This window comes from Colletotrichum phormii (assembly GCF_030913505.1).
Source record: "Colletotrichum phormii strain CBS 102054 chromosome Unknown BDP81scaffold_7, whole genome shotgun sequence".
Taxonomy (NCBI): domain Eukaryota; kingdom Fungi; phylum Ascomycota; class Sordariomycetes; order Glomerellales; family Glomerellaceae; genus Colletotrichum; species Colletotrichum phormii.
In genome coordinates this window covers 781,258-807,617 of record NW_026851449.1, presented here as the reverse complement: position 1 = coordinate 807,617, position 26,360 = coordinate 781,258, and the positions used below count along the sequence as shown (strand labels likewise).

Sequence of the window (26,360 nt, the reverse complement as noted above, 5' to 3'; positions counted from 1 at the left end):
CCGGCCTTCTCGGTTTCGGGTACACCGGACTGAGGTGGTCTGTTGCAGTTACACACGCATAATTCAGTTTTTTACTAAGCCACAAAGGCTCAAGTTCTTCCAAGTTTGATAATCAATGGTAAAGACCCTGGTACCATATGGTGGAGAGAGGTACTTGACCTAAGTTGTTCACCTTTCAACTCTAGCTGGTCGGTGAGGGTCGGTGAGTGCGAGGTTTTCGGTGTCGAATAACCCCGCCATCGTCATGGCGTTATCGATAAGATTATAACACTGCGATAAGAATTTTTTTCGACTGGCCCAGTTTGAACCCACCATTGCGACTCTGCCTTGCCTCATGAGTCCAGCTCACTCCTCACTCTCATCACTCGATTAGATTCCTTACAGCAAATTCATGAAAAATTCATAACTCTTTCGCTTAGAACCATCACATACTTCTTCGTCCAAACATCACACTTCTCACCACATTCTCACCACAAAATGGCGCCAACCCGCCCCAACAAGAAGTCAAAAAAGAGAACGCAAAAGAAGCCCGCCAACGCGGCACACAAGCTCGTCGAAGCCGCCACAAAACTGACAGAAGGCGACTTGGAGAGCGCCTACGCGGCTGGCAAGGAGGCCCTCGATGTAACGGGCGAAGGCGGCGATTATGAGTTGGCGGCGTTGAACCTCCTGGGCCAAATCAGCGTCGAGATAGGCGAGGTGGACGAGGCGAGGGCGTACTTTTTGCGCGCTGTCGAGCTGGACCCGGAGGGCGCCCTCGACGAGCGCATAGGCGGCGGGCCGGAAAAGTTTCTCTGGCTCGCGCAGCTCAGCGAGGAGGGAGGGCAGGACAGCGTCAACTGGTTCGACAAGGGCGCGCAGTCGCTGCGGGGCCAGATCCAGGCGCTCGTGGACCTCGACAAGCGCAGCGCCGAGCAGGAGTCTGCGCTGGACGAGAAGAAGCAGAAGCTCGGCGGGACGCTGTGCGCCGTGGCGGAGGTGTACATGACGGACTTGTCGTGGGAGGTGGACGCGGAGCAGAGGTGCGAGGCGCTCGTCACCGAGGCCGGCTTGGTCGCGCCCGACTCGGCGGAGACGTGGCAGACGGTGGCCAACGTGCGGATATCGCAGGAGAAGATTGACGAGGCGAAAGCGGCGCTGGCGAGGAGTCTGGAGCTGTGGGTCGACTTGCCGCCGCTGGATCCCAATGTGCCGGCGTTCCCTACGCGCATCAGCCTGGTGCGGCTGCTGCTCGAGGTGGAGATGGAGCAGGAAGCGATTGAGGTGCTGGAGAGGCTCGTCGGCGACGATGATGAGAGCGTTGAGGCGTGGTATCTCGGCGGGTGGGCTCTGTTCATTGCCGGCGACAAGGTCAAGGCCAAGGGCGAGGCGGCGCAGCTGAGCGAGGACGAGGAGGATTGGAAGGTTACGTGGGATACGGCACGGCGGTGGTTGATGCGCTGCTTGAAGCTGTACGAGGCGCAGGAGTACGAGGACGAGAGGCTGGGCGAGCACGCCAAGGAGCTGTTTGCTTCTATCAACAAGGAGCTTGGCGAGCCCCCGGCCGGCGCAGAGGATGAGGAGTATGATGATGGATGGGAGGATGCTGGTAGTGATGGTGATGAGGCGATGGAAGAGTAAATGGCATGGCATGGTTGGCACTTCATATAAGACAACGTTGATGATAAACGTTATGACCACTGGGAAGTTTTTCTTCGTTGACTGGGACTTGGGAGTTTGGAGTTTGGTACTGGGAAAAAGTTGTCAAAAGTCATGAGGTTCCTCTTTCTCCGTAAGAGGATCCGTTCGTCGAGGCATATAGATGAGGGTTGAGAGCCAGAAACCGCAACCATTTTTCTTCTTAGATTGCCCCTTTCCAAAAAAACGCCGAGTAAATGCACTGAATTTGTTTTCCTCCACGACGGATACTATACCGCCTCGACCTTGAGCTTCTCGACACCCTCCGCAAGGCCCCCTTCTTCCTCTTCATCAAAGTCAGCCTTGCCAGCGAGACCACGCTCCCACAGCTGCCTCCCCGACAACTTGATGGGTTCCTTGACCTTGGCCTTCTTCAGCTCGGCAAGGCGTTCCTCCTCCTCCTTCTCCTTCAACTCCTTCATCTCCTTGAAGAAGTCGTCGCGCCACTTTAGGAACGTCTCGGGCGTCACGGGTGTTCCGTGGAACTTCTTGTTCTCCTCGCGCTCGGCCGCCGCCGCACGCTCCTCCTTCTCCTTCTCCTTCTGCTGCTTACGCTCCTCGACGAGCATCTCCGCGGCCTCCTTCAGCGCCGACACGAGGGAGAAGACCATGGCCATGCCCAGGTTCTCCTGGATCGTCTCCTCGAGGCCCTTGAGGAGCTGGTCCTTGTCGTCCGCGACGCTGAACCACTCGTAGGGCGCCGCATCACGCACGGATTGCAGGTCGAGGGTGGGTGGCTCGTCGGGGTATGCGTCTGGGTATCGGACCTGGAGGAACATTGTTGGCGGGTCCTCCTCTTCGCCGGGGATGTCTAGGGCGATTTGTATTCTGAACTCCGTCTCTGAGATGTCTATATGATCCGGGGTTTAGTGGATGGGCTGGCTCAAGGTGGCATGGTGGGGTAATCGTACCGGTGATCTCATCTGGGAAGATGGATTCGAGCACCTCGCGCTCTTCGACTTGTTCTTCGCGCCCCATCTTGAGTTGTCTGTGTCTTCCAGGAGACTTCTGGAAGCTTGGGGCAATGCGCTGGTTGCTGTTTTGTAACTACAAGATGCCGTTGAAGATGTAGCTAGCGGCTCGAGGATGGCCGTTGATGGCAGAGAGGTACGTACATGCACAGTGGTGGGGTGGTAAGTTGAATCCAGCTTAGCGTTGTCCTGACCGCCCGGCAATTCAAATAAAAATTTCAGAAATTCCCTAAGCAATTGCGACCGCTGTAGGTTCCCACCCGTGCAGTCCAGTCGCTTTGCTTCCTCTGTACGCCGAGAAAACGTTCACACTTTGCGATTGATAATCCCGGCTGTCCACCACAACCACAACAGCCAGCCAATTCCTCACAATGGCCTCCATCGGCGTCAAGAGAAAGAGTGCCCCTGCCGCTGGCAAGGGTGCTTCCGACGGAAAGTTCAACAAGAAGGCCAAGGTCGATTCGAAGAAGAAGGCCCAACCCGTCGAGACCCCCGAGGAAGATGACGAGGACAACTTCGATGATTCTGAAGACTCGGACGACGGTGGCGTCCAGCTTACTCCTCGCGACCGGGCCCAACAGGCTCAGGCCAAGGGCAATCAGGATGGCGCCAATGGTGCCAGCAAGAACACGAACTTTAACCAAGAGCGAGGTAAGGAACCTATGCGATGCATTGCCTGGCCGGTGGAAGCTTGCAATTGTACTGACTGTGAGATTTGCAACAGGCCAAAACTCGAGAGAGTCCCATGCCATCCAGAAGAAGCTCGCCCTGGAGCGCAAGATGGCCAAGCCCCTCGCCGACGAACTCGCCCGAACCAAGAAGATCTGGGAGAGGTTGCGGAGAAAGTCCCACGTTCCGTCCGAGGAGCGAAAGCAGCTAGTCGACGAGCTCTTCACCATCATCACCGGCCGCGTCAAGGAATTTGTCCTCAAGCACGACGCCACGCGCGCTGTCCAGACCGCCCTCAAGTACGCCACGGCTACGCAACGGAAACAGATCACCCGCGAGCTGCAGGGTACCTACACCCAGCTTGCTGAGAGTCGATATGCCAAGTTCCTCATCGCCAAGATGGTGGTGCAGGCCGACGGCGAGATCAAGGATCTCATCATCCCCGAGTTTTACGGCAAGGTGCGGAAGTTGATCAACCACCCCGAGGCTTCATGGATTTTGGACGACATCTACAGACAAATTGCGACGAAGGAGCAGAAGGCCATCCTTCTGAGAGAATGGTACGGACCCGAGTTTGCTCTCTTGGAGCGCAGCAAGGAGGAGAAACCGACTTCAGACCTGGCGACGATCCTCGAGCAGAACCCCAGCAAGAAGGCCTACATCCTCAAGAGTCTCAACGACATGATCAACTCGCTGGTCCAGAAGAAGATGACCGGTTTCACAATGCTTCACGACGCCATGCTGCAGTATTTCCTCAACGTCGAGCCTGGTACGGATAACTTCAACCTGTTTGTTGAGATGATCAAGGACGACGAGGAGGGTGACTTGCTGAAGAACATGGCCTTCACCCGCTCTGGATCCCGGTTGGTGTCTCTGCTTCTGGCCCACGGTTCCTCCAAGGACCGCAGAAACCTGCTCAAGGCATACAAGGACAACTTCGTGCTGATGTCGGGTGACGCCAATGCTCACATTGTGATTCTCACCGCTTTCGATGTCATTGACGACACGAAGATGTCATCAAAGGCCATCTTCCCCGAGCTGATTGGCGACGACAAGGAGAAGGCGACAGAGAACATCGTTGTTTCCACATCAAATCCCTTCGCGAAGGCCACACTTCTGTACCTGTTGGAAGGCCAGACCCGAGCTCTTTTCCCTGACAACATGAGCGATGATCTTACGATTCTCAAAGAGGTTCATGCCATTCGCGAGACCACCAGTAAGAAGGATGCCGAGATAAGAAGGAAGGAGTTGGTTGCTGTTATGTCGCCTGCGCTTATAACAGCCGTTGTTGAAGCTGCACCGGTTTTGGTCGCAGACCCTTTCGGTTGCCAGCTGGTTGCGGACGTTCTGCTTTCTGCGGAGGGCGACAAGACAGCAGCTCTTGAGGCCGTAGCAGCAGTCGCTGAGGGCGACCCCAGCGCCGAGCCCATGGAGGTGGAAGGTGTCCCTACGCCTGTTCACGTCTCGCGGACAGCGTTCGGAGGTCGGTTGATCAAGACGCTGATTGCCGGAGGCAGGTTCAACAAGGAGACCGGCAAGGTCGAGCTCGCCGAGCCACCATTGAAGTTCGCCGATGTTCTGTACCCGATCGTCAAGGACTATATCATGGACTGGGCCACGGGCCCGAGCTCCTTTGTCGTTCTCAACATGCTGGAAGCCGAGGACTTCAGCCACGCCTCTGAGCTGAAGAAGACGCTCAAGAAGCACAAGAAGGACCTTCAAAAGGCCGCCACTGAAGAGACGGCCGAGCAGAAGGAGGCCAAGGAGGCCAGGGCCCAGAAGGACAGCGAGAATAGCGAGAAGGGTGCCAAGAAGGGCAAGAAGGGTGCTAAGAAGGCAGACAGGCCCGTGGGCAACCTTGGCAGCAAGCTTCTGTTGGAGAAGTTGTAAGCGATATCGTATAAAACGTAACCGGACTGGCGAGCAAAAAGTTCTTCCCAATGTTTTGAAATACCCACACAGGCGTGGCAGTCTGACTACCTGGTGTGTCGATGGCGTGCAATAGGTTTAGCTGGGGTGGTGGCATTAATAGATGGAGTTTGGTTTGGCTGGTTTCTGATTCAAAGCTTTTGGGCGTTGCCCGTCCATCGAGCCGTCATCTTTCTCTTCTTCATCGCAACCGTCCTTGACTGAGATCTGGCCGCGCATCTGAGCCTTTTTCGTCGGCTAGGGGCCACCCGTCAACGTCGGTCACTGTCTCGGTCCGTGACGCGGTGGCAGATGCAACGGGTCTGATGCATTTGGCATTTGGGCTTGTGCGACGTCGCCGTTCCGTTTCCGTCGTTCAGTGATTCTGGCCCTTGCGTCTTTTCGTGAGGGGCGACATTCGACTCCTACCCTATGAAGCACTCATCCGCGAGCAAACACCAACGCAGTCGCTCCCCGAACGCGGCGAGCAGGACCATGAAAGAATCACGAGCCAGAATCGTTCTGTAGTACAAGTTGGCGTTCATTGATCCTCTCGATTTGGGGCGAGGGCACCTCTAGATTGCCGTGTAAGTGCAAGTTGGGGACTGTGGTGCTGCCTTGGCGGGATCGCCAGTCCGAATTTGAATGCCTTCAAGCACTGCATGAAAATGGTCAACATTCACCGGGTCACCCGAGCACGTAGTCCAGCGTGCTAAGAGAGGAAGTTACGTTGCAGGTAGGTAGGTACCTACCTCACGACCCTACCTTATGGTCAGGTAAGGCAGGCACGAGGTGAGGCTGGTCACACAACCGTCCCTTCCTTCCTTCCATCCCAAGTGACAGACCGCCAACCACCGTCCGTCGAGAGCTCCTTCCCTCTCCACCCGTGGACCTTTACACCGGAAAAACTACTCCAGCCCGTCTACCTATCATCACTGAGTTGGCAGTGCGACTTTTCTCTTCTTCGCTGATTCACTTTGGTGGAATACCGTCTTGTTACCCACCTCCAAGTTTCTCATCGTCGCTCATTTATCACACTTCCATTTTGCTTCATCCTTCGCCATTACCATCGCCATCGTCATCGCAGCCACTGCTTCGATGGTGGTTCACAAACCATCTACCCATTGACTGTGTCATACTTTTCCTTTGCTTCTCACTCATCACGCCGGTTGATTTGTTCGACAAGGAAAATATCGTCAACCGCCAACATGGGCGTCTCCATTCCTGCCAGAGAGGCGAAGATGTGCCCGATCGGCTCATACCACTACACCTGCCAAGGTTTCGAGGGTTGCTGCGAGGTGAACCCTTGTGGCGATGGCCGATGCCTGGATGAGTTCAACCCTTACTTGACTGCGACGGAGCTCCAAGCCCAGAAAACCATCGCATCTGTCGCCGCGCCGGTCTTGGTCTCATCCACTGCATCTTCGTCGAAGGCGACCTCTACTACCACTGACAAGAAGGTCCAGACTTCGACCTCCTCTGACAGTCCGACTACTACCTTCAGCACGCCCGAGCCCACCGAAACCGGAGGTATTTGGCTCACTGACGATGGTGGTTCTGCCTCTACTATCACCTCCGACGATCCCACTGGAACTCCATTCTTCGTTTCTCCCCACACTTACACTCCAAATATCCCCGTCGAGACCCAGGCCGTCGACGCTTCGGCTCCTGCCCTGGCGGTCAAGTCTGATCAACATGACCTCCCGGTCGCTGCGCAGGCTGGCATCGCTGTCTCTGCCTTGGTCGTGATCTGCATGGTCATTGCTGCCTACTTTCTGTGCACCAAGCAGAGAAAGAAGCTCAGAGCTCGAGAGTCCATCAGCTCCATGAGCAGAGACGGACGCAAGCACAGTTCCGAGGATGAGATCAGCCAGCCGGCCATGACTACCAATCCGTTCTGCCCCGAGGAGGTCTTTTCCCCCTACGGAAGTAAGCTGCTTTCTACTGTCCACTATTGTATAAGAGAAAGGAAGCTGACAACTCACAGGACGTTACGAAGAGCCTCAAACCCGCTTCAACCGAGTCAATGATCAGAGTGCCAGCCGAATGATGAATCACCCGGTCAGTCCCGATACCCGCGAGTCGATGTCTACGCGGATGCCGGCGATGCCGCCGACGCCTTCTCCTGCGATGTCTCCTGGCACATTCAGAGCTACCACGGCCAGTCCTCACTTCTTGTCTCGCACCACAACCGCAACTCCCGATCTGGGCTATCGAACGGCCAATTCCACTCCCGACTTCACGTCCCGTATGACGACCCCAGACTACATGTCTCGGCTGGGCACTGCCACCCCTGAGCTCCATGGCCCCCCTCAGCAAGCAGCCATTGCTGAGCTGGCCTCTCCTGGTCTGCCGAAGGTTGTCGAGATCCATAGCAGTCGCAGCGGCTTACAGAAGTACAAGCCGTACTGCCCCAACAGCAGCTCACTCTACCCTGTGGCGGAGACCACTCCCAGCTATCTCACCGGTACTCTGAACGCCACGGAGCATGAGCGTTCGCAGGGTAGATATGTGACTAGTTGGTCAAAGTGGGATCCGGCTACCTGAGAGAAAGTCGGCTGATACTGCTTGGGATCTTGAGGTTTAGTTCTGGTTCTAAGGAAAGGAAAAGAAAGGGTTTCGGTTTTCGGTTTTCGACTTTTGGCAGGCGTTGACGATACCCAGGCTTGCCTTCGGATACGTGATTTGCCTGATCTTGCTGGTTCTTGTCAGAGTACATTCAACGCACAATTGGGATGGTTCAAATGGAAATGCAACAAATGGAAATGCGATTGGAGATTGAGATTAAAGGTCACCCATAGCTAGGCCTATTAATAGTTATCTCTACTCCGCTCAATGAAGAAATGAATTATGCAACTCACCCTGCTACTACGAGTAGTGCCTACCTAGGTCTGTTAGTAATTAGTGAGTGCCTCGAGCACCTATCTTTCGAAGACCATTGCATCGTTTTATGAGTACGGATGTGATCTCTTTTTGCCGAATTCATGGGTATTTGGTATTCAACACATACTTAAAGACAATCTGATCCCCTTCCGATTTACGCCAAACATGCAGTATGTACTTCTTGCGCAGAAGCACTTCCATAGTCATTCCATTTTCTCTCTCCTCGTCCTTAAACCTTAGGCCATGCAGACTCCCTAGTTTTCAACCGCTGGGCAGTGTCATGGGCGACGACAGAAGGGTGGCTTTATTGGGATTACCCAGCTCCTGACACCCCTCCGTTTCTGCCTCTGTCCAGTTGCGGTGCAATTCGTCGACGGTTAAGCCCGTCATCTGCTCTGGAGCTTGCTGATCTCGTCGAGAAGTATTTGGAGGTCATCGTCGGAGATTTTGTCTTGTAGGGACGGAATGAGTGTCTTGGCTTCCTCGGCCGTTTCGCAGCAAAGCGACCCTGAAGAAGGCAAAATCCAGTTAGCATTTCTGTTGCTTCTGACCCGGTGAGCAGGCAAGTGGAGAGGGTATGGGCGCGGACCTATTTGCGCACGCTCGAACTTGGCGAGCTGCTTGTGTGCGGAGAGCAGTCGTTCGACGGCCTCGACGTTCTCTTTCTGGCGGAATCGGGAGAAGGCGTCCAGGTAGTTGAGAGTCTGTGTCAACATCCTATAGACAGAGAAAAGCGATCTGGTCAGCCGCCTGAGAAGCATAAAGAAGAGTGGCAGCAGCCATAACAACGAAGAACATCGCTCAAAGAGCGAGTCGTCGTTATGAATTGGACGTACTCGGTTTCGTTAATGTTCTTGCGATCCATCTTGCGCTTGGTCACGAGCGCGTTGATGACGAGTGATGCTTCAGACAACGTGAGCGTGTCGACGTGCTGGAATTCGCCGAGGTTGAGGATGGACGATGCCTCTTCGCTGCCCGGCGGAGGGGGCTTCGGGCGCGAGGTGGGAGCGTGATGCGACATCTTTGGAGTCTTCGCGACTCGTGGTCGTTAATTCGGGGGATAGGAGTTGGAAACTGTTTTAAAGTTCGCGCTGGTCAGGGATCGGAGCGTCGACCCTTTTGCCGTGAGAGCTGATGCCGCGTCGATTTGGGGGATTTGGACGAGGCGAATGGAGTCGCGGGGGGTTGTGGTGGGAGCAAGCCGTTGTCGGCGAAAGCTGTAGGTGAGAAGAAGGTGGGTTGTAGATGAGGCTGAGAATTTCCCAAAGGCGGGTGCTATGTCTTGGGAATGCCCACCCCTGGTGCTTGCTTGCCTTGTCGCCCAGGGCAGGAAGGTCAGGTCGGGGAAAAAGAAGAGGATGTGTCCCACTGAGCGCGCCTCTCAATGTCTATGGGGCTAGCGCAGGCACCAGAAGGGGGGCGTTTGTCCAGGGGACCTTGGTGTGGATTTAGCGACTCGTGTGCACGGAAAGGGTGAGGTGTGCGGAAGGTATCTGCCTGGGCTGCGCTGCTGCCACGAAGAAGACCGGTACGAAGTACCAGCTCCCTCACCCACATCTCCTAAGCTAACCTGAGGCCAGATGGGGATATCGAGAGCGACTATATGAGTGCATGCTTCAGATATCGCATCGATGAGAACACTCTCAAATCATTACCATATTTCCCTTCCAAAGAGTCATCAGCTGTGAGCTGGTTCGACTACTGAAACTATGTACGCAACCCCCTGACCCGAAGTGAACAAGGCCGCTCACTGACCTCGGCGACAGGACCGTATTCTCGCTCATCGTGATCAACAAGGCCGGAGGCTTGATCTACAACCGCACATTTCACGAGGGCGGCCTCAACCAGCTAACGACGAATGACTATCTCGTCTTGGCAGGAACATTCCATGGGTGAGAACACATATGCCCTTGACCGTTCATATCAAGAGGGAAATGCTTACGCAACGTTCAAAAGCGTCCATGCCATCACCGCCCGTCTCAACCCTCTGATGAGCCGGCAAGATGCCGCGGCCGCAGCAACAGCAGCCAGCGTGACCGCGGCAGGCGGGATACCAGCACGGCCTGAGCCGCCAACGGGACTAGAGGTTATGGAGACGGAGAACTTCAGGCTGCAGTGCTTCACCACCATGACGGGCACAAAGTTCCTACTCTTCACCGATACAACTCAGACCAACATCGACGTAACGCTTCGGAGGATATACGACCTGTACAGCGATTATGTCATGAAGAACCCGTTTTATCAGCTCGAAATGCCGATCCGCTGCGAAATGTTTGAACGGAAATTATTATCATACATCCGGGAGATCAACAATCGATAGGTTCAGAGCAACGTCGCCACGGATGATAGACACAGCGATGGAGAGGATGATTCACGGGAGTCTGATTTCGTTTGGGTTGGGTAACGCTCATTGCGAGACGGCGTTTGCAGGAGTCAGGGGCCCTTCTATTGAGCAGCATGTTCCTCTAGGACCAAGCCAGTATTCTATTTTACATACTCGAGGTAGTGATCAGGCAAAGAACGGGTAAGACGATTCGAAAACAGCTGTTTACGAAGTGTCCATCGAGTCGTCATCCTTCTTGTCCTTCTTCTTGCTTGACTCGCCATCCTTGCCAAGGAGGGGCGCGCCCTCGCCCTCCTCCTTGATGTCTTCAAGAGATTCCTTCTGACCGGACTCGGCCTCCTCACGCGCCTTCTTCTCCTGCCGTGCTTTCTCGTCTTCCATACTCATGCGAAGCGCAAGTGCCAGCTCAGGGTCCATGGCAGGGTCGAAGTCGAACTCGCCAAAGTTACCGCCTCCGCCGCCGCTTTCCATGCCGCTGCCACCACCACCGCCTCCGCCGCTTCCGCCAGCATTGTCTCCAAGAAGGATCGGGCTCGAAATGAGCTGGTCGCTAAGAAGCTTGCTGCTTGGGGGGATGACGACGAGGTTGGAGCCCTCACCACCCTTGACGGTCTCGTTGAATGCTTGCAGCTTCTTCTGCGTGTCGTCGTCGTCCAGGTCACCGAACAGTACGAAATCGACCGAAACGTTGCCCTTCTTCATCTTCTTAGCCAACTGGACTAGCTTCTTCTCGTCCTCCTCGATGGGCGAGCAAACGAAGACGATTATCCGTTGTCGTTGGGACTTGTTCTGACGGTGCTTGAGGGCAAGCTGAGAGACACATTAGCAAAAGGCCAGATGGTAAAATTAGCAGCGGTTATACTCACGCCAGCAACTTGGATGCCAGTAGCCAGGTGTGATGTTCCCTTGATCTTGGTCTTCGTACGGTGCAATCCGTCCAGGATCTTGCCCTGATCTGTCGTGAGGGTGACCAATACCTCAGGGCCCTTGCCACCCATGCTCATCAAGCCGACCGAAGACTCGGGGTTTCCATTTGTGATGGTCTGGAAAATAACATTGACGGCGTCGGCTTGGGAATCGTATCTTGTGGGTTGGTAGTCACCGTTGCGACTGCTTTCGCTGTTGTCGACAACGACCATCACCGCTTCGAGGACCATCTTGACGGTTCGGGCGGGGCACCGACGTGTATTGCGGGAGGGAGGATTCTATGTGGAGTTTGCGCAGTTTGAACGCTTTCTGATGTCGTCGTCGAGGTTGAAATTGCTTAAACGTTTGAGGATGGCGGTGTTGATCGGGCGAGCTTCGGATGGGGAAGGGAAGCTTGATGTTCGACGTGGGTTAAGGTAGGTAGGCAGGCAGGGTGGGAGAGCTCCTGCGTAAGGCAGTTCAGCCTGGTGACGCTGGTTGCGTAAGGTATGGGTAGAGGTACCTAGGAGTCCCGGTAATCGTGGCCTACTTGTAAGTACTAAGACTCAGGACCAGGCGCCTTGACAAACCCCCGTATCGGGAAGTAGTACTGTGCAAATATGAGCCGGGCGAAGCGAGTTACAAGGATGTATCATTGTCGTTGCCGCCGGACTTTAGTAACTGACACAGGGCCATCTAGGCTTGCTCAGTTTTAGATCTCATTTGCTCTAAACTCCCACGCATCTCACCTTGCAAATCGCCACCAGCATATCGGAAAAACGGGCGCTCTCCTTTCCAAACATTTGTGCTAGGTCAAAGAGATAGCATAGAGTACCGCGATGGCAATATTGCACTGAATTCTATGAGTACGGATATCAACAGTTCAATGGAATACTGTAGAAACTCACGCCGTTCGAATTTGCGTCAGCCCGTGCGCACCCTACTAGCGCAAGCCTACGACCCATACTAATCCGATTAAAGATATTAATTATATAATCGACTAACGTATACCCTTTACAGAAGTTAATAAATAATTATTTTTTATTATTTACCCCTACTTAATTACTTACTTTTACTTACTTTATAAAGAATTAACTTTATTATTTATTATAGCTTTTTACGGCCTATGTTTTTGGTATTTATGTTATTAATTATATTTTAACAATATTTTCAATTGTAAATTTTTTTAGCTATATTTACTTTTGATACTTCTATAACGGGCCTCTATTAAAATGAGCTTAAATATAATAAAAGAGTTAATTATTATTAGAAAAATGAATATTTTATCTTATTATTTGCCTTATTATTCATATTACGTAAGCATATTATATATCATATTAATTTATAAGAGTTATAAATTAATATAAATATCAATTACGTAAGCAAGATTGATTTTGTAATCTTACGTGAGCGAAAGAAGGCACTGAAAGGTAATAGAATGACTAGGAAATTAGAGGTAGGCAAAAAGAAAAAGAATAAATAAGTTGAGGTACGAGTTGGGATAATAAGAGAATTTATTGTATATTAATGATTATTCTATGATATGATGAGAAAGTATAGTCTATATATAATATATAAATATTACATGTAATCACATGTAATCACATGTGATGCTTAAGTCTGAGCATTTATTATTAAGTTTATACGGGCATATGTGCCTGTCGGCGCTTTAATATGTATATGTAAATTGTATCTATGTACGGGCTGTACATGGGTATAAAGCGTCGTATCTCAGTAGATACGTACTTCAGTTGAGCATCTTATTATTATGTAACTTCTTAAGCACGTAACTCTTATAATACCTATATTTATAAATTATAAATATATTATTAGTATTGTAGAAAATCACTGAGTCTAGATATATTTATAAAACATTTTTAGCTCTTATATTCATTAAAATATTAATATATATTTCTTATATTATAAAGTACTAGTTTTAAGGTACTAATTAGATGTAAGTTTTAGAATTTTATTAAATATTTTAAGTATTTATAACTCTTATAAATTAACATGATATATAATATGCTTACGTTAGTTATATATTTAATAAGACAAATAATAAGATAAAAGATTCACTTTTCTAATAGTTATTCTAGCATAATAGCTTTAAAAGGTAAGTAATAAGACTCTTATACAAGAGTATTAAATAGTGAATATTTATATAGAAGCAAGAATATATGAATATAGGAGTAGTTAAGCGTATATAAAAGAGGTTGATAAATGTAAAGAGAATATATAGTTAGATTACTATATGAGAAGTTACTTGCTTAACGAAAGGTCTAGATAGGTAAAAAGATGCCTTTATATAGGCATAAGATCCTCCGCCTAGAATATTTCATTGCTTATTAATTATATCATAATTAATAAGCATATACGTAAGTGAATGCGTAATTGTAATATGTAATACCTTTCAAGTAAATTCCAGCGCATTCTATTACCTTCCAGTGCCTTCTTTCGCTCACGTAAGCTTACATAACCAATCTTGCTTACGTAATCAGTATTTAGATTAATCTATAACTCTTATAGATTAATATAATATATAATATACTTATGTAATATAAATAATAAGACAAATAATAAGGTAAAAGATTTACCTTTTCAATAGTTATTTATATATAACTCGAATTAATTAATTATTTTACTTATTTTTATTAATTTAATAAAAAAAACTTAAAACTATTAACTTTATTAAAATAATTATTAAATTATATTAATTATAAGTCTAGCTTCTATAACGAGCTCTTATTAGCCTAATTTATTAGAAAATTAGTTTATATCAAAAGTTAGTAGCGGCCGTATCTGCCTATATTAGATAGTATTACGGTTCTATTAAAGCGCTTGTAGGGTACGTACGGGCTAACGCAAATTCGAACGGCGTGAGTTTCTACGGTATACACAGGGCCATGGACCGTGGTTGCCAACTTGATGTGGGACCCCTTGCGATCCATGAATGGCCGGGACTGGCCAAGCTTCCATTGGCTTAGGTAAGGGTCTTGCCCGCTGTCACGTTTGTTTACTTTCTAGAGCACTAGCCACTCATAACAGAGCCTCCGCCCCATCATCCTTAGCTCCATCAACTTTCACGCTCCCGTCGCGATCAGGCACGTTGGTCCAGCGCCAAACGCTTTCACCCACAACGACTCGCAACTTTCAGCAGACGAAATGCCTTCAGCGCGATCGAACAAGAGAAGCTCAGATGAGATGGAGCAACAACCCACGATGGCACAGAGACAAATGGTTTCGGCGAAGGCTGGCACGCCTCCCATGCTAAGCAGCAGCCCGAGCAAGCGGCAAAGGCTTGGAATCTCCCTGGAGCAAAAACAGGCTATCATCGATAACCTGCAATTGGAGAGTAAGGAAATATCTTTTTGTTCTTTACCGCGTCTTCTCACGATTTCACAGTCACCGATCGCGCCAGGCGACTGCGCGCACAATACAACCAGCAGGCACAAACCCTTCGATCACGAATCCAGATGCGCGTCAACCGCGTTCCCAGAGCTATGCTAAAGATGACCATGGCCGACTTGGTAGCTAGAGCCGTCGAGCAGCAGAAACGTCTTGAGGCCGCTTCGCGGCCGCCACCTGTTCCCGAGAAGGACTTCCCTCCACGGGGAAGCCCGTATAAGCTGGCACCGCCGGCGCGCCCTACTAAGCGACTGAGGTTAGTGTCCATGTGAAACAGATATTTTGCTTTACTAACACGCTATGTTAGTGATGCTATCGCGGGCGGAGACAAGGAGAACGAGCAGATTCTCAACCCTAAGAAGAAGCACCGCGCTGCCCCAGCCCCATTAAGTTCGTCGCAAATCTTGTCGCCCACCTCATCCAACACCCGATCGCTGGCACGCGAGCGGCCGCCTTCCTCGCCATCGAAATCCTCGCAGATTGCGCGACCGACATCTTCTCCCGTTAAGCAACATAACAGCGCCCGATCAGCCCTGTCGAGCATGGTGGAGAAGGCAAAGAAGACCAGTCGCACAGCCCCTTCGCGTCCTTTGAATGCATCAACGGCCAGCTCGAATGCATCAGCACCTGCACCTGCCACGGGAACGGTGGCCCCCACACGAACGCGACGAGCCAACACAACCACGGCATCTAAAGCACCGTCACGGCATGGTACGCGGACGGGCAAGCGAGTCAGCGACTCTAGTGAGGGCAGCACTGGAACAGTTGTCAAGAAGACAGCAGCGGGAGCACCCGCGAAGAGAACTGTGATGGGCACAATTAGAAAGGGTGTTGGGGCTGCAACCGCCAGGAAACCCGCTGCGCCCAAATCGGCTCCGGCATCTGCGGCGGGTACCACCAGGGTACTACGGAAAAGGGGTTAGCTCCTCAGTGATCTAAAGGAGCAACCATTGATTGTTTGATGCTGTCACTTTCATGGCGGGGCTGTTGCTGAGCGTACTTGGGCATAATCACTATGGGTTGGATTTATATGGCGTATTGGGAATAATGACGGGAACATGATGACGGCTAGGCATACTTCAATTGATGGATTACGCCATTCAGGCTCAAGCTGTCGGGGCAGCCTTTTTCTTCTTATCCTCGACCAGCTCAATGTTATCCTCGGGTATCTCCTTGTACTTTTCCAACAAAAACTCCTCGATCTCGTCACTGACGTCTCCCTGGACAACAATCTCCTCACTGCCGCTTGGGGTCTTCGTAACGGACGAGCCGGTCGCGAACTTCTTTCCAAACTCCTTGGCGACCTTCTTCAACTCCAGACCGAATGACTCGAGACCGGAGACTGAAGTGACGTACTTTCTCTTGTTGCGCTCGATTCGCTTGATAGTGACCATGCTGTTGGCCAACTTGTCGGCTTGTTTGGCCTCCGCAGCTTCGGCCTTGGCGGCCTTCTTCTGTGCGTCTTTGGCGGCTCGCTTTTGGGCGTCGACGGAAAGGGATGCGGTTGCTTGCTCAAGGGCCTCTATGGGTCATGTTGTGAGCATCTCATCCCAGTGGCTTGGGGATGCGGGACCTCATACCTGCTGACCAGATTCTCGCATACAGGTCGGGATGCTTCTTCTCCAGCCAGTCCTGGCACTTCTTCACGGTGCCTCCATACTCGCAGTACTAAATCGAGGAGGGGTTCAATGAGTATTTCAAAGGTTTGCGGCGGTTCGATTAAGTAGAATATACCTCTGGGGGGAGAGTGCAGACTAGACGTGGGGTGACAAGTCAATATTCGCGCCTCGAGTAATTGTATTTTCTGGAAGTCAGGTTTAGGCGTCTTCACTTACCACCACAGTAGGTTACGTGGCGGCCTTGAGGCTCACCAGAGGTTTCTGACTTGTCATTGTCGGCCATCACGATCTGAAAGAGCCGGTTTTGACAGGAGAGGGATCGCTTGGAAAGGATGTGAAGCGGAGGAATCAAATACGTAGGGAACGCGTGCCTCTCTCTCTCTTCGCTCTTCCAAGGACGGCCGACTGCGGGGTTGATTTCGATGGCGGGGCAATGCATGAACTGCCACAGCAGACCACCTCATCTTTGCTGCTTAGGTAAGTGATGTGGCTGGTATGCTACGGGAGGGGCAAGCATGCATAGCTCCAGCCACAAGTTAGTTGACTGCCGCCCACAGCGCTGCCGCTGTTAAAGTCAAGCTCCAACTAACTTCCCTCCAACTACCATCCCCACAGACATCACCAACAAGACGCGAACTCGGCATGCAAGTGATTCAACCTGCATCAACACCCCCGCCGCTCGCCGCTCGCATTCGGTGATGGACTCCTCCGCTTCTTGTCAAGGTGAGGTCACCGCCTCTACACCTGGCGAGACTGAAGCCGAACAGCATAGCATGAGAACGTTGACGCCCAAGCCTGAGCTCGGCGCACGCTGCTTCAACGGATCGAGCAGTCAAGACCGATATTTCACCAGATTCTTGCATGAAGAGATGGTATGAGCTCCATGCGACGGTCAATAGTTTGTTCTCCGCAAGGCCAGCTCAGAGACCTTTCAACCCCAAGATGTAGCTTGTCAAGTGACCAGCCATCCAATCGAGGTCGCTTCTAAGCGCCCGCCCAGCGCCTGTCATTATCATTGGTCGGTGGCACGATAGTTCTGCATCCCCAATCAGGCTTGCTCCCACCTTCCCGCCTCCCGTCTTCGCGCGCGCCAGCCAGTCGACGCCGTGGACGCTCACAAAGGCCATGTTCCTCTTCCATGTGCTTAAATTAGATTCTCTTCCTTGTGTGCCCATTGGTCAGAAGACTTGTTGGTTGCTCGATGGGTTAACCTTTTGGGACGGGGATGTGTTCGTCGTCTCCTCATCACTGCCTCCCATGCGCCGGTAGCACATCCCCATTCGGGCCAATGCAGTGTGTGCAGCAGGCGCGCTGCATTGAAAGTGCTACCTATCGACTGCAATGCATTAGTCCAAAGATGCTGTGCTGTCCGTCTTGGGTGCGCATCTCACCGTTCCGTCGTGCGTTTGTGTGTGCGCATAACGTGTTCGTACTTCGCAACCCACTCGCGCGGCCTACTAGTTAGCCGCCTCCCGCCCATGCTACTGATGATGAGCCAGGCCTCATCAGAGTATATCACTTGGCCCTGGCCAACCGCCGAGCCTCCTCTATTCCTCCCCTTTCCTTTTCTCATCTCTTCGCGTCATTGCTGTTTGCAAACCAACATTTGAAGGCTTCGTTGATCGAGGCAGCCTGTCGTTTACACGATTTCTCTAATACCATTTCATATTAACATTCACCAAGCAACGACGCCGGCCGTCTTACGACCAAAGCTGTTTTTACACCCAACGTCGCATTTTGCCTATATTTATACCGTTACAGCACATAGGAACCGCAAGTCTATATCAGGATATCTGACTGCATAGGGAAAAATGGCTGAGATTATTCACTTACCCTCATCAACATACAGACCTCCCTCCCCTTCGCAGGCTCGGAGGCAGGGGAGGTCACTTAATACTATAATGGAGGAGGAGAGCGAGGATGTACAGTATGCCACCGACAAAAGGCAGCTTAGGAGTCAAACCTCAAACCTCAATATTGAGGCCTGGCTATCGCCCCTGAGCGACCACTTTCCCACACCAAGAGGCTTCCACTTCCTCTCCGCTCCCATCCTGCCTTCATCGCCCTCGACTGTATCTGCCGATGAAAGCAGCTCTCCCTCGACATCCTCAAACCCGTGGAACAACAACCGATCAAGCGTCATGACCGATGTCACCGAGTTTGACGACCTATACGATGTCACCGATGAGGATGAGCCGACCTCACTGCGCCGAGTACCATCCCGCAAGGCCTCTGTGAGGCGGCGCAACTCTGGTCGCAATGAGATGGCCAAGCAGAATGCGACTGGTGCTCGCAGAGCTTTGCCTCCTCTCGTTATTCCTGGCGCTAGGAACACGTCTACGGATGATTGGTCTGCTGCCAGTCTCAAGAAGACTCTCGCATCACCAGTGCCACCAACACCGCCAACCCGCGTCGAGATGTCTCCCCAGGTCTTCTCATTCATGCAAGCGAAGCAGGCTCAAGAGATCCCGACTATCTCAGCACCGCCATCACTCGATGGCAGTCTAACCTCAGAGCAGTTGGCACACATGTCAGCGCCGCCAACCCCCATCATTGGTAGCGACAATGGCAAGGACGAGGACTGGTCAGGCGTGCGACTGCAACCTGGCGCGTTGGCAACCCTGCACGCCCTCTCTGGTGACAATGACAGCTTGCACGAGCACGATCATGACCACTCGGATCAGGTCCTCGAGATTCCTCAAGAGCCCATCCCCGAGATGCGCCAACAGCCTCTGCGCCTGTTCACCAATATCCGTCCCGAAGTACCGCGCGCGGCCGTCCTCACCCCCAACTCCCGCCGTCAGTCTCTGGCCGATCTCACCAAGCTCGACATCCCTTCCCCTGGCGGTTTCTTCTCCGGACTTTCCCCTAGGACAAGAACGACATGGCACATGCCGGCAGCGACCATTGAGGATGTGGTGCCGCCAACTTCAACCACCGCCGAGCAGTTCTACCGCTGCCCCTGGAACATGGACGCCTCGGTGCCTCCAGTACCGTCAGCACCCGCCAAGCTCATCATCAACGACGCAGCGGAGGACTTCTACCGCAGCTCGGTTCCTTCATCTTCCGCGATTGTGGAGCAAATCATCGAGGTTGACGATGAGGCGATGGATGAGGATGACATGCCAACCGCCCGGCCCATAGTCCCTGCCAATGCTTCGAGCTCATCGGTAACGCTTGCTGAGCCGACCTCCCCTGATGCCGAAGACGTACCGACAGAGATCGTGACGGTCTACGACCCCGAGTACGCTCGCAAGCAGCAGGAAGTTACCCTCTCAAACCTGGATCGCACCGAGCTCTGGCTCAGGGCCCAGCGCGCATACCTGAAGCCCGTTGAGGCTGAGGAGACTGAGGAAGATAACAGTCTCGACACCATCCCTGAGGCCGCCGACGAGGAAGTCGAGAACTTCCCCGAGCAAGAGATCCCTGCTTCACTGCCGAGGAAGAAGATGGTCCGCTTCTCCGAGGTCGTCTCCAAGACCGACATCCCCCGCCGTCTGCCCTCCAAGCTCTCCAGACAGGAATCGGCGTACTACCGCGCTTTCCAGGACTACGTCGTCCGCTCGAGCAAGCAGGACGTCTTCGTCCATCAGCTCCCCCGCTTTGAGGCCCTCCAGGCCCAGCGCGTTTGCCTCCGCGAGTTCCACCGCAACCAGCTGCTCGGCAAGTACCAGCTCAGCGTCGTGCCCCAGTCCGCCAAGAAGCGCCTCAGTGCAAACGTTGCCCGCGGCGACGACATCCTCCACGACGACCCCGAGAAGCTGCGCCGCGAGAAGGAGCACGAGGCCATGTCCCAGATGGCCATGCCCACCTGGCACGTCGCCGCCATGAAGATGCTCAACGGCGGCAAGCTCATCTCCGCCCCCGTCGCCAAGCGCCTCGGGCGTCTCTCACGCATGGCACCAGGCCGCGACGGCGTCGCCCGCGACAGGGCCCGCATCCTCGACCTCGGAGGCCAATCTGCTTGCGACTGGGCCTGGCACTGCGCCCTGCAGTACCCCAACACCAAGATCTACACCGTCACCACAAAGACGATCCGCCAGCTGTCCAACTCCAACGTCCGCGGCCCGCCCAACCACCGCCAGGTCGCCGTCGAGCGCCTGACCCGCCTGCCCTTCAAGGACGATCAGTTCGACCTCATCTCGGCGCGCGAGCTGCACAGCATCCTCAAGTTCGTCGGCGAGAACGGCGAGGACGAGTGGGAGACATGCCTGAAGGAGTGCATGCGCGTCCTCAAGCCCGGCGGCTACCTCGAGTTCTCGGTCCTCGACTCGGACATCATGAACGCCGGGCCCATGGGCCTCGCAAAGAGCGTCGAGTTCGGCTTCGACCTCAAGACGCTGGGCTACGACCCCAACCCCACAAAAATGTTCCTCGGCCGCCTCTCGCGCGCAGGCTTTGACGAGGTCCGCCGCGCGTGGATGTGCCTGCCCATGGGCGCGCGGCCCCAATCGCAGCAGCAGCCGCAGCCGCAGAAGCCCTTACCCTCGCTGCCGCCCCTCGCCGTGCGGGAGAACCTCAACGGCGAGGAAGTCCGGACTGTGACGATGGAGGCCATGGTCACCGGCAGCACGGACGGTGTCGCCAACGTCACGGGCATCGTCGGCGGCTGGAGCTGGGAGCGCTGGCTTTTGCGCTGCGAGATGGAAAAGGTCAGCGGCGAGCTGCGGCTCGCGGACACGGTGACGACCGGCGCGGCGATGAGGGAGGCCGGCAAGAGTGTCGAGGGCGTCGCTGCCATTGTCGAGGAGGGACGAGGATGCGGCGCCGGGTGGCGGATGTTGAACGGTTATGCGAGGAAGCCCAAGACTGGCACGGGACTCATCTCTGTCGGTTTCGAGGTTTGAAAAAGGCTGGCAAAGAGTTCGTGTTGAGATATTTTCTCTCTCACTCACTCTCCCTATCTTACATATATATACTACACCCCTATTTCCCTTTGTCTCCCCTCAGTGTTACTTTTATCACCCCCTTTCTTCTGTTCAAACGCAACGATAGCAGGACGGGATATGAGCAAGGAAGCGACGGAATATCAAGTACATGGTCATGGAAACGTATGTGCATATGGGCTGTAATGAACTTTGCGGTGACGCGCGGCTGCGGTCAACAGGCGCTGGAGGCTTGTGCATGGGAACGGGGATACCGGTGGTTGACTAGACGTCGAGCACTTTGAATAGGCTTGTTCTGGTAGCTAAATGATACTTTGAGCTTTGATCAGCAACCTCGTTTCTTGACCTCCAATGCAATGTGCTCCATGAGATATTCACTCATCCCTTTCCCATGATAGACAAGTACATCCAAAGTCAGGACGGTGAATATCATAGGAGAAATGCCTCCGGTAGGATGTTTGTCGTCAAATAATCAGGCCACCAGGGACCTTTGGTATCGTTTCATTAATAAGTTAAGCTGTATCGAAAAGTATTGCAAACCTGGGGGTATTTGGGGAAAAATGATTCCAGCCTATACATGACACATGAACAAAAGCAACGTCCCACCTACCCAACTCCAAATCGTCGCTATGGGTTGGTATCCATCTTTTCGCCTACGGGCGACCCGGTCTGTACGTTGATCGTATCATTGTCGCCTAGTCGTTCCCTTTCTTCCACACCTGATACTGAAGGCAACACCGACGAGTCCCTAGGCGTCTTGGCCGACGTCGGCACGATGACGTTAAGAACGCAGTCGTCAAGATGTTCGTAGAACTCCTGGGCTGTTCCGAAGTAACTCTGGCAGATTGAGCACTTGGCACCGTCTCCTCGGACATTGCCGGATCCGCTGATGATGAGCTTCCGGCTGTTGGGAGGCGTCTGCTCAACATTGTGCACCGAAGTGAGATGTCGCTTGAACACGTCGGCACGATTGAACGCCTTCTCGTATGCAGTGCCCACCCCTGGACAGAACGGGCAAACCATTGTCCCTTTGTAGTGCGTCAGTGCATGTCGATTCTTGTCGTACTTGCGTGCGAATCCTTTCGTGTGGTACTCGCATGTTTCTATCGGGCACTTTTCCGGACGTTCTTCTTGATGCGTAAGCATGTGTGCTGCAAGATCCTTGAAAACGCGGCCGCAGTCTGGGTGAGGACACCGAGTTCGATTATCAAGAGTCTTGCTTGATGGGCTGCTCATCTGAGAAGACACCATTGATTCAGCGGGAGCTATCATTAGTGGAACGGACGGCGGTGCTGCCGCTAGCATCGTTGGGCCGAACGTAGGAGATCGCGCAGGCGGCGGCGGAGGCGGCACCTGGGTGAAGTACTCAAGCGGCTGTTTATAATCGGCCTCTTCCCCTCCACTGGAGTCGTCCTGGTCCTGAATATCAACGGATTGGCGCACCTCTCTCATCCAGTCCTTGAGAATGGTCATGGGTGGCCAGTCCCCACTAGCTTTCCCACCTCTGTGCGGGTTGAAATGTGCTCTCCGGAGATGCGCCGCCGCATTGTAGTAGGCCCCGTATCGTTTCTGCGTCACACAAGCTTTGCATTTTGCAAGTGGTATGACAGGCTGCGGTAACGTCGGGCTATAACTGTCTGGCTCAGTGCACACCCAGCGCCTCACCAGTGAAGCGTGTTTGGCATCGGTATGCCTCCGGAGTTCGTGTTCGCCCCTAAACCCTTCAGGGTACTCGTTGCACTTGATGCAGTAGACTCGACGTAATGGAGGCCGCTGATACGTAGGGCGCCCTCTACCGCCTGAGAGCGGGGACGCCAAGGGCCGCAGAGGGCCTCGGGGAAATGTTGGACTCTCTCCAACGGTATGTCTGCGGCCTAAAGGATCTATTCCCTGGGGCGAAGTAAGGTAATCCGGACCGATCGCGGCGGCAAAGGGGTCTCGGTCTGATAGCGGTGCCGGGTTCGGGATCCAGGGATCGCCCAAAGCTCGAGGGTCGTGCATAGGACGTCTAGGTTCTTCTCCGGGTTTGGCGATGGGCGGGAGAACAAACATGCTGGTACGTGCTGGGACTCTTTGCCTGAGGAACCCGTTGAATGTAGCTGCGCCTTCCACGTTGCCATCTCCAAGATGTATCAAGAAATCCGTGGAAGAAGCATAACGCTGCTGACCCCATATGTCCTTTCGCATTATCATATACAAGGAATCCATGATGGCTCTGTCTCGTTCGTCAAGATCCACGGTCTGTTCATCGAGTAACACAGGCCCGGAACTAGCAAAGAGCGTGACAAGCAGCTTGTAAACGCTATTCATAGCATGCGGACCGCCTGTTCCCCTCCACGTTGGAGGAGTGTGCGATGGAAGGCGTCTCGGTAAGTAAGAGGCAATGTCCACCAAGATCGTACGCACAACACTAAAAATGCAAAGTGCAATAAACACCGCGGACCAGCTCTTCGGATCCTGTGACCCCTTCTTGACGGTGGCACTCTCAAATGCCTGGAGAAACTGCGCCATGCAATTGTAGAGCAAACGATAGTGAGCATCTTGATCGACCTCATCAGTAAACAGGGGTCGATGGGGCGGGCCTCCGTCCAGGCGAATCGAGGGTTCCGGTTGTTGAAGGTCCCAGAATATAACCTCTCGCAGCAATAATTTCGCCCGATACAACACCGGGAAAACTGCTTCTTCCGTCTCTCTCGTGGCCGCAATTAGGCCGCTCGTCTTCAGAAGGTGGAGAAAGTTGTATGCAGTTCCTCCGCCATTCCAACTCGCGGTGAGGATATTCAAGATCGGGGGTGGCCGATCGATCGTTTCTCTAGAGTAACTTGAAAGCGTAGAGTTAGCTAAAGGAAGATTTGCAAGTTCTTCCGTCCACCAGAACCCGTCATCAAAGTCGAGATTTGATTTGACCGCATGTAGTATGTCCGGTGATATGCGGTAACTGTTTTCTAGATGCTCGTTCATGCTTCTTCGCTGGGCTAGCGGAGATGTGATCGGAGTCTGTGTTTGTCTTGGAGATACTGGAGCTTACTTGGTTAGACTGGGTCTGTTTCTACTAGAGCTCGAATACTGACCTGGGAGCATGATATCCGAGAAGACGTCAAGGGCCCCCCGATGGCAACCGATAGTCTTCCAAAAGTCGCTACTCGGACTAAGTGGCTGGTCGGCGCAATAGTAGCAGGGCTCATTCGAGTCGCACTACCGGGACATATCAGTAAGCCTACACCAACAATACTGTCGTGGATTATTGTTCTTACCGGTTGTTTGGTCACCATACAGCGCAAACATGGTCCAGAGTCTTGAAGCAACCTGAGCTCACCAATCGACTGGAGACGAGATTGACCAACCCTACTACGTTTCAAAGGGGGAAGCAATGGGTCGACTTCGGAGTCAACAGACCCGCGCGCTGGAGCGGAGTATTCGCTGACTAGAGAGTAGGATTGGAGAGTATCGCGGCGTTCTTTCGGCTGGCTTGTTGTCAACGGGGCTAGCTGGGTGCTGGGTGACGGCTTTGGAAGTTGAAGAGCTAACGGCTGTTTTCCTGTCTCAGGCCCCCATGGTCGCAATGTCTGGTACTCGGGAAAAGAAATCGGCGGTGTGTTGCCGACTGACATGCCCGAGTCACGATGGGGGTGTAAGGTATGCTCTCGAGCATGATTGTCTCGCTCGTCCTTGTTGTGGAAACCGTAGATGTAGTGTATGCAGCGTTCGTCCCAGCACTTGAAAGAGGACGTAGATCGAGACGACGGCGACAGGCTTTCCCTCATCTTCCACCCGCGGACTACCGGGTCGTGACCCTCGAGATTACGGTCTAACCAAGCTGCATAGCCAGTCGGCGCCTTGTCATACAGAGATCTCTTGAGGGCATCGACCATGTTTGGATCTAGCAAATCGTGCCCTGGAAACAAAATTAGAAATTGGCTGTGAGCCAAAGTTTGGGCGGAATAGGAACAACTCACCTTGCTCTAGGCAAGCAGTTTCTATACACTCGCATCGGTACTGCAATGACCTGGCCTCCTCAAACTCAGAATTAACTGGTATACCGGCAGAAATATCTAAGTGCATTAGTCGGACGATTGAGAGGTAGAACAGTCAAGGATTTATTTGGGCGCGGCATCTTACGGTGATGTTCAGAGTAGGCTTGCAAAACCCGCAACTTGTGGCGGAGCATGTCAAGCTCCAACTTGGCATTGAGACCATACTTTGCGGGCAGTAAGGCAGCAAGCCTTGCCTGGATCTCGGCCTGCTGATCGAGAAGTTGTCGGATGGCGCTATCGAGGCCGGGATCGGTGAGGTCGGCCGCCATTCCTCCCGGGCCACGAGGGCGTCCTCCTCCCACCAACGACGACGTCGACAATATGGGCGTGCTCGAGAGTTGTGATCAATAAGGCGCAAGGAGATATTGCACAAGCAGACATGAGTTGTCGTCTGTTCTGCTTTTCAAAAAGCCCTTTCGTTTACACGTCGATGTGCCCGGGGCGAGTGCATCAGATACAAGCTTTAGAGGCCCAGTTCACGCCGTTGCTCAAATACTCTCTAGTTGTAGGCGCAATGTGCATATCATTAGTCGTTGAGAAGGCGACTAGGGGTGATGCTGTCGTTGTTTTTGGCGTTGCTTTTTGTTGGTGGTTTTGCCGCGGGCGTTTTGGTGTAAGGTTGAAATGGACTGGGCATGTATGAGGTGGCCGGGCTCATGCTATTTCTAAACGATTGATCGATGGGTGTCGGTCAGTATCTTGCATGCCGTTGCTCGCTTTTGTTCCCGGTGCCCGCAGATCTTTCTCTGTCTTTGGCGGATTCGAGTTATTTCCAACTTTTTTTTTGCCTCATTCCCACCAGGGGTGGTTCGTCAGGATCGAGCGAGGTGATGTAAGGTACAACAGGCGAGACTTGCGCAGCTTGCTTGAATGAGCGGGACCCTTGATCGAGTTTCCATTCCAGTTCCAGGTCTAGCTCCAGGTTCAGATCTAGCTCCAGTATCCAGCTCCAATCCACAAGTGGCTGAGATCGAGGCGTGAGAAAGATGGTGGTGGTAACGGTAGTGCTGTTGCTGACATGCGGTCTCCGGTTTTGTTTCCGATGCAAGCTTGGTCCT

General features: G+C 52.8%; 11 protein-coding genes across 11 annotated transcripts; 6 read left to right on the top strand and 5 right to left on the bottom strand.

Annotated features, from left to right (window-relative positions):
• Positions 1-477: 477 nt before the first annotated feature.
• BDP81DRAFT_459932 (uncharacterized protein) lies at positions 478-1,620 on the top strand (the record flags this gene model as incomplete). Its single annotated transcript, XM_060593597.1, has 1 exon — positions 478-1,620. The coding sequence occupies one exon, from the start codon at positions 478-480 to the stop codon at positions 1,618-1,620; it is 1,143 nt and encodes a 380-aa protein (XP_060446811.1).
• Positions 1,621-1,907: 287 nt separating this feature from the next.
• Positions 1,908-2,655, bottom strand: BDP81DRAFT_448287 (ubiquitin-conjugating enzyme/RWD-like protein; the record flags this gene model as incomplete). Its single annotated transcript, XM_060592277.1, has 2 exons — positions 1,908-2,527; positions 2,589-2,655. 2 exons carry the CDS (start codon positions 2,653-2,655, stop codon positions 1,908-1,910), a joined length of 687 nt encoding a protein of 228 aa, XP_060446810.1.
• A 236-nt stretch (positions 2,656-2,891) lies between these two features.
• Positions 2,892-5,527, top strand: BDP81DRAFT_424433 (CPL domain-containing protein). Its single transcript, XM_060590136.1, has 2 exons — positions 2,892-3,299; positions 3,373-5,527. Exons 1-2 carry the CDS (start codon positions 3,020-3,022, stop codon positions 5,205-5,207), a joined length of 2,115 nt encoding a protein of 704 aa, XP_060446809.1. The 5' UTR covers positions 2,892-3,019; the 3' UTR covers positions 5,208-5,527.
• A 906-nt stretch (positions 5,528-6,433) lies between these two features.
• BDP81DRAFT_448285 (uncharacterized protein) lies at positions 6,434-7,772 on the top strand (the record flags this gene model as incomplete). The annotated part of the gene is made up of 2 exons (XM_060592276.1): positions 6,434-7,154; positions 7,213-7,772. 2 exons carry the CDS (start codon positions 6,434-6,436, stop codon positions 7,770-7,772), a joined length of 1,281 nt encoding a protein of 426 aa, XP_060446808.1.
• Positions 7,773-8,181: 409 nt separating this feature from the next.
• Positions 8,182-9,398, bottom strand: BDP81DRAFT_346018 (RNA polymerase Rpb4). The gene is made up of 3 exons (XM_060586108.1): positions 8,945-9,398; positions 8,698-8,825; positions 8,182-8,616 (listed from the first exon to the last, which is right to left on the bottom strand). Exons 1-3 carry the CDS (start codon positions 9,127-9,129, stop codon positions 8,495-8,497), a joined length of 435 nt encoding a protein of 144 aa, XP_060446807.1. The 5' UTR covers positions 9,130-9,398; the 3' UTR covers positions 8,182-8,494.
• A 252-nt stretch (positions 9,399-9,650) lies between these two features.
• Positions 9,651-10,542, top strand: BDP81DRAFT_203643 (sybindin-like family protein). The gene is made up of 3 exons (XM_060582575.1): positions 9,651-9,819; positions 9,875-10,000; positions 10,065-10,542. Coding segments are annotated over exons 1-3 (492 nt in total). The 5' UTR covers positions 9,651-9,817; the 3' UTR covers positions 10,429-10,542.
• Positions 10,543-10,656: 114 nt separating this feature from the next.
• BDP81DRAFT_315989 (von Willebrand factor type A domain-containing protein) lies at positions 10,657-11,609 on the bottom strand (the record flags this gene model as incomplete). Its single annotated transcript, XM_060584128.1, has 2 exons — positions 10,657-11,262; positions 11,319-11,609. The coding sequence occupies 2 exons, from the start codon at positions 11,607-11,609 to the stop codon at positions 10,657-10,659; spliced, it is 897 nt and encodes a 298-aa protein (XP_060446805.1).
• A 2,968-nt stretch (positions 11,610-14,577) lies between these two features.
• Positions 14,578-15,686, top strand: BDP81DRAFT_392817 (Borealin N terminal-domain-containing protein; the record flags this gene model as incomplete). Its single annotated transcript, XM_060587755.1, has 3 exons — positions 14,578-14,710; positions 14,761-15,019; positions 15,071-15,686. 3 exons carry the CDS (start codon positions 14,578-14,580, stop codon positions 15,684-15,686), a joined length of 1,008 nt encoding a protein of 335 aa, XP_060446804.1.
• A 183-nt stretch (positions 15,687-15,869) lies between these two features.
• Positions 15,870-16,665, bottom strand: BDP81DRAFT_392816 (translation machinery-associated protein 22; the record flags this gene model as incomplete). Its single annotated transcript, XM_060587754.1, has 4 exons — positions 15,870-16,285; positions 16,344-16,431; positions 16,498-16,517; positions 16,599-16,665. The coding sequence occupies 4 exons, from the start codon at positions 16,663-16,665 to the stop codon at positions 15,870-15,872; spliced, it is 591 nt and encodes a 196-aa protein (XP_060446803.1).
• A 1,085-nt stretch (positions 16,666-17,750) lies between these two features.
• BDP81DRAFT_424426 (methyltransferase domain-containing protein) lies at positions 17,751-21,600 on the top strand. The gene has a single exon (XM_060590135.1). It carries the CDS (start codon positions 18,194-18,196, stop codon positions 21,227-21,229), a length of 3,036 nt encoding a protein of 1,011 aa, XP_060446802.1. The 5' UTR covers positions 17,751-18,193; the 3' UTR covers positions 21,230-21,600.
• A 295-nt stretch (positions 21,601-21,895) lies between these two features.
• Positions 21,896-25,571, bottom strand: BDP81DRAFT_315701 (zinc finger protein; the record flags this gene model as incomplete). Its single annotated transcript, XM_060584104.1, has 5 exons — positions 21,896-24,291; positions 24,340-24,463; positions 24,523-25,163; positions 25,225-25,320; positions 25,388-25,571. 5 exons carry the CDS (start codon positions 25,569-25,571, stop codon positions 21,896-21,898), a joined length of 3,441 nt encoding a protein of 1,146 aa, XP_060446801.1.
• Between the last annotated feature and the right edge of the window lie 789 nt (positions 25,572-26,360).

Coding starts and splice junctions, on each gene's coding strand:
- BDP81DRAFT_346018 (XM_060586108.1), bottom strand. CDS start 9,129: ATGTCGCATCACGCTCCCACCTCGCGCCCGAAGCCCCCTCCGCCGGGC. Junction 8,826..8,944: donor AAGAACATTAACGAAACCGA/GTACGTCCAATT, acceptor CTCTGTCTATAG/GATGTTGACACAGACTCTCA. Junction 8,617..8,697: donor GTTCGAGCGTGCGCAAATAG/GTCCGCGCCCAT, acceptor TGCCTTCTTCAG/GGTCGCTTTGCTGCGAAACG.
- BDP81DRAFT_424433 (XM_060590136.1), top strand. CDS start 3,020: ATGGCCTCCATCGGCGTCAAGAGAAAGAGTGCCCCTGCCGCTGGCAAG. Junction 3,300..3,372: donor GAACTTTAACCAAGAGCGAG/GTAAGGAACCTA, acceptor GATTTGCAACAG/GCCAAAACTCGAGAGAGTCC.
- BDP81DRAFT_203643 (XM_060582575.1), top strand. Junction 10,001..10,064: donor TTGGCAGGAACATTCCATGG/GTGAGAACACAT, acceptor AACGTTCAAAAG/CGTCCATGCCATCACCGCCC.
- BDP81DRAFT_424426 (XM_060590135.1), top strand. CDS start 18,194: ATGGCTGAGATTATTCACTTACCCTCATCAACATACAGACCTCCCTCC.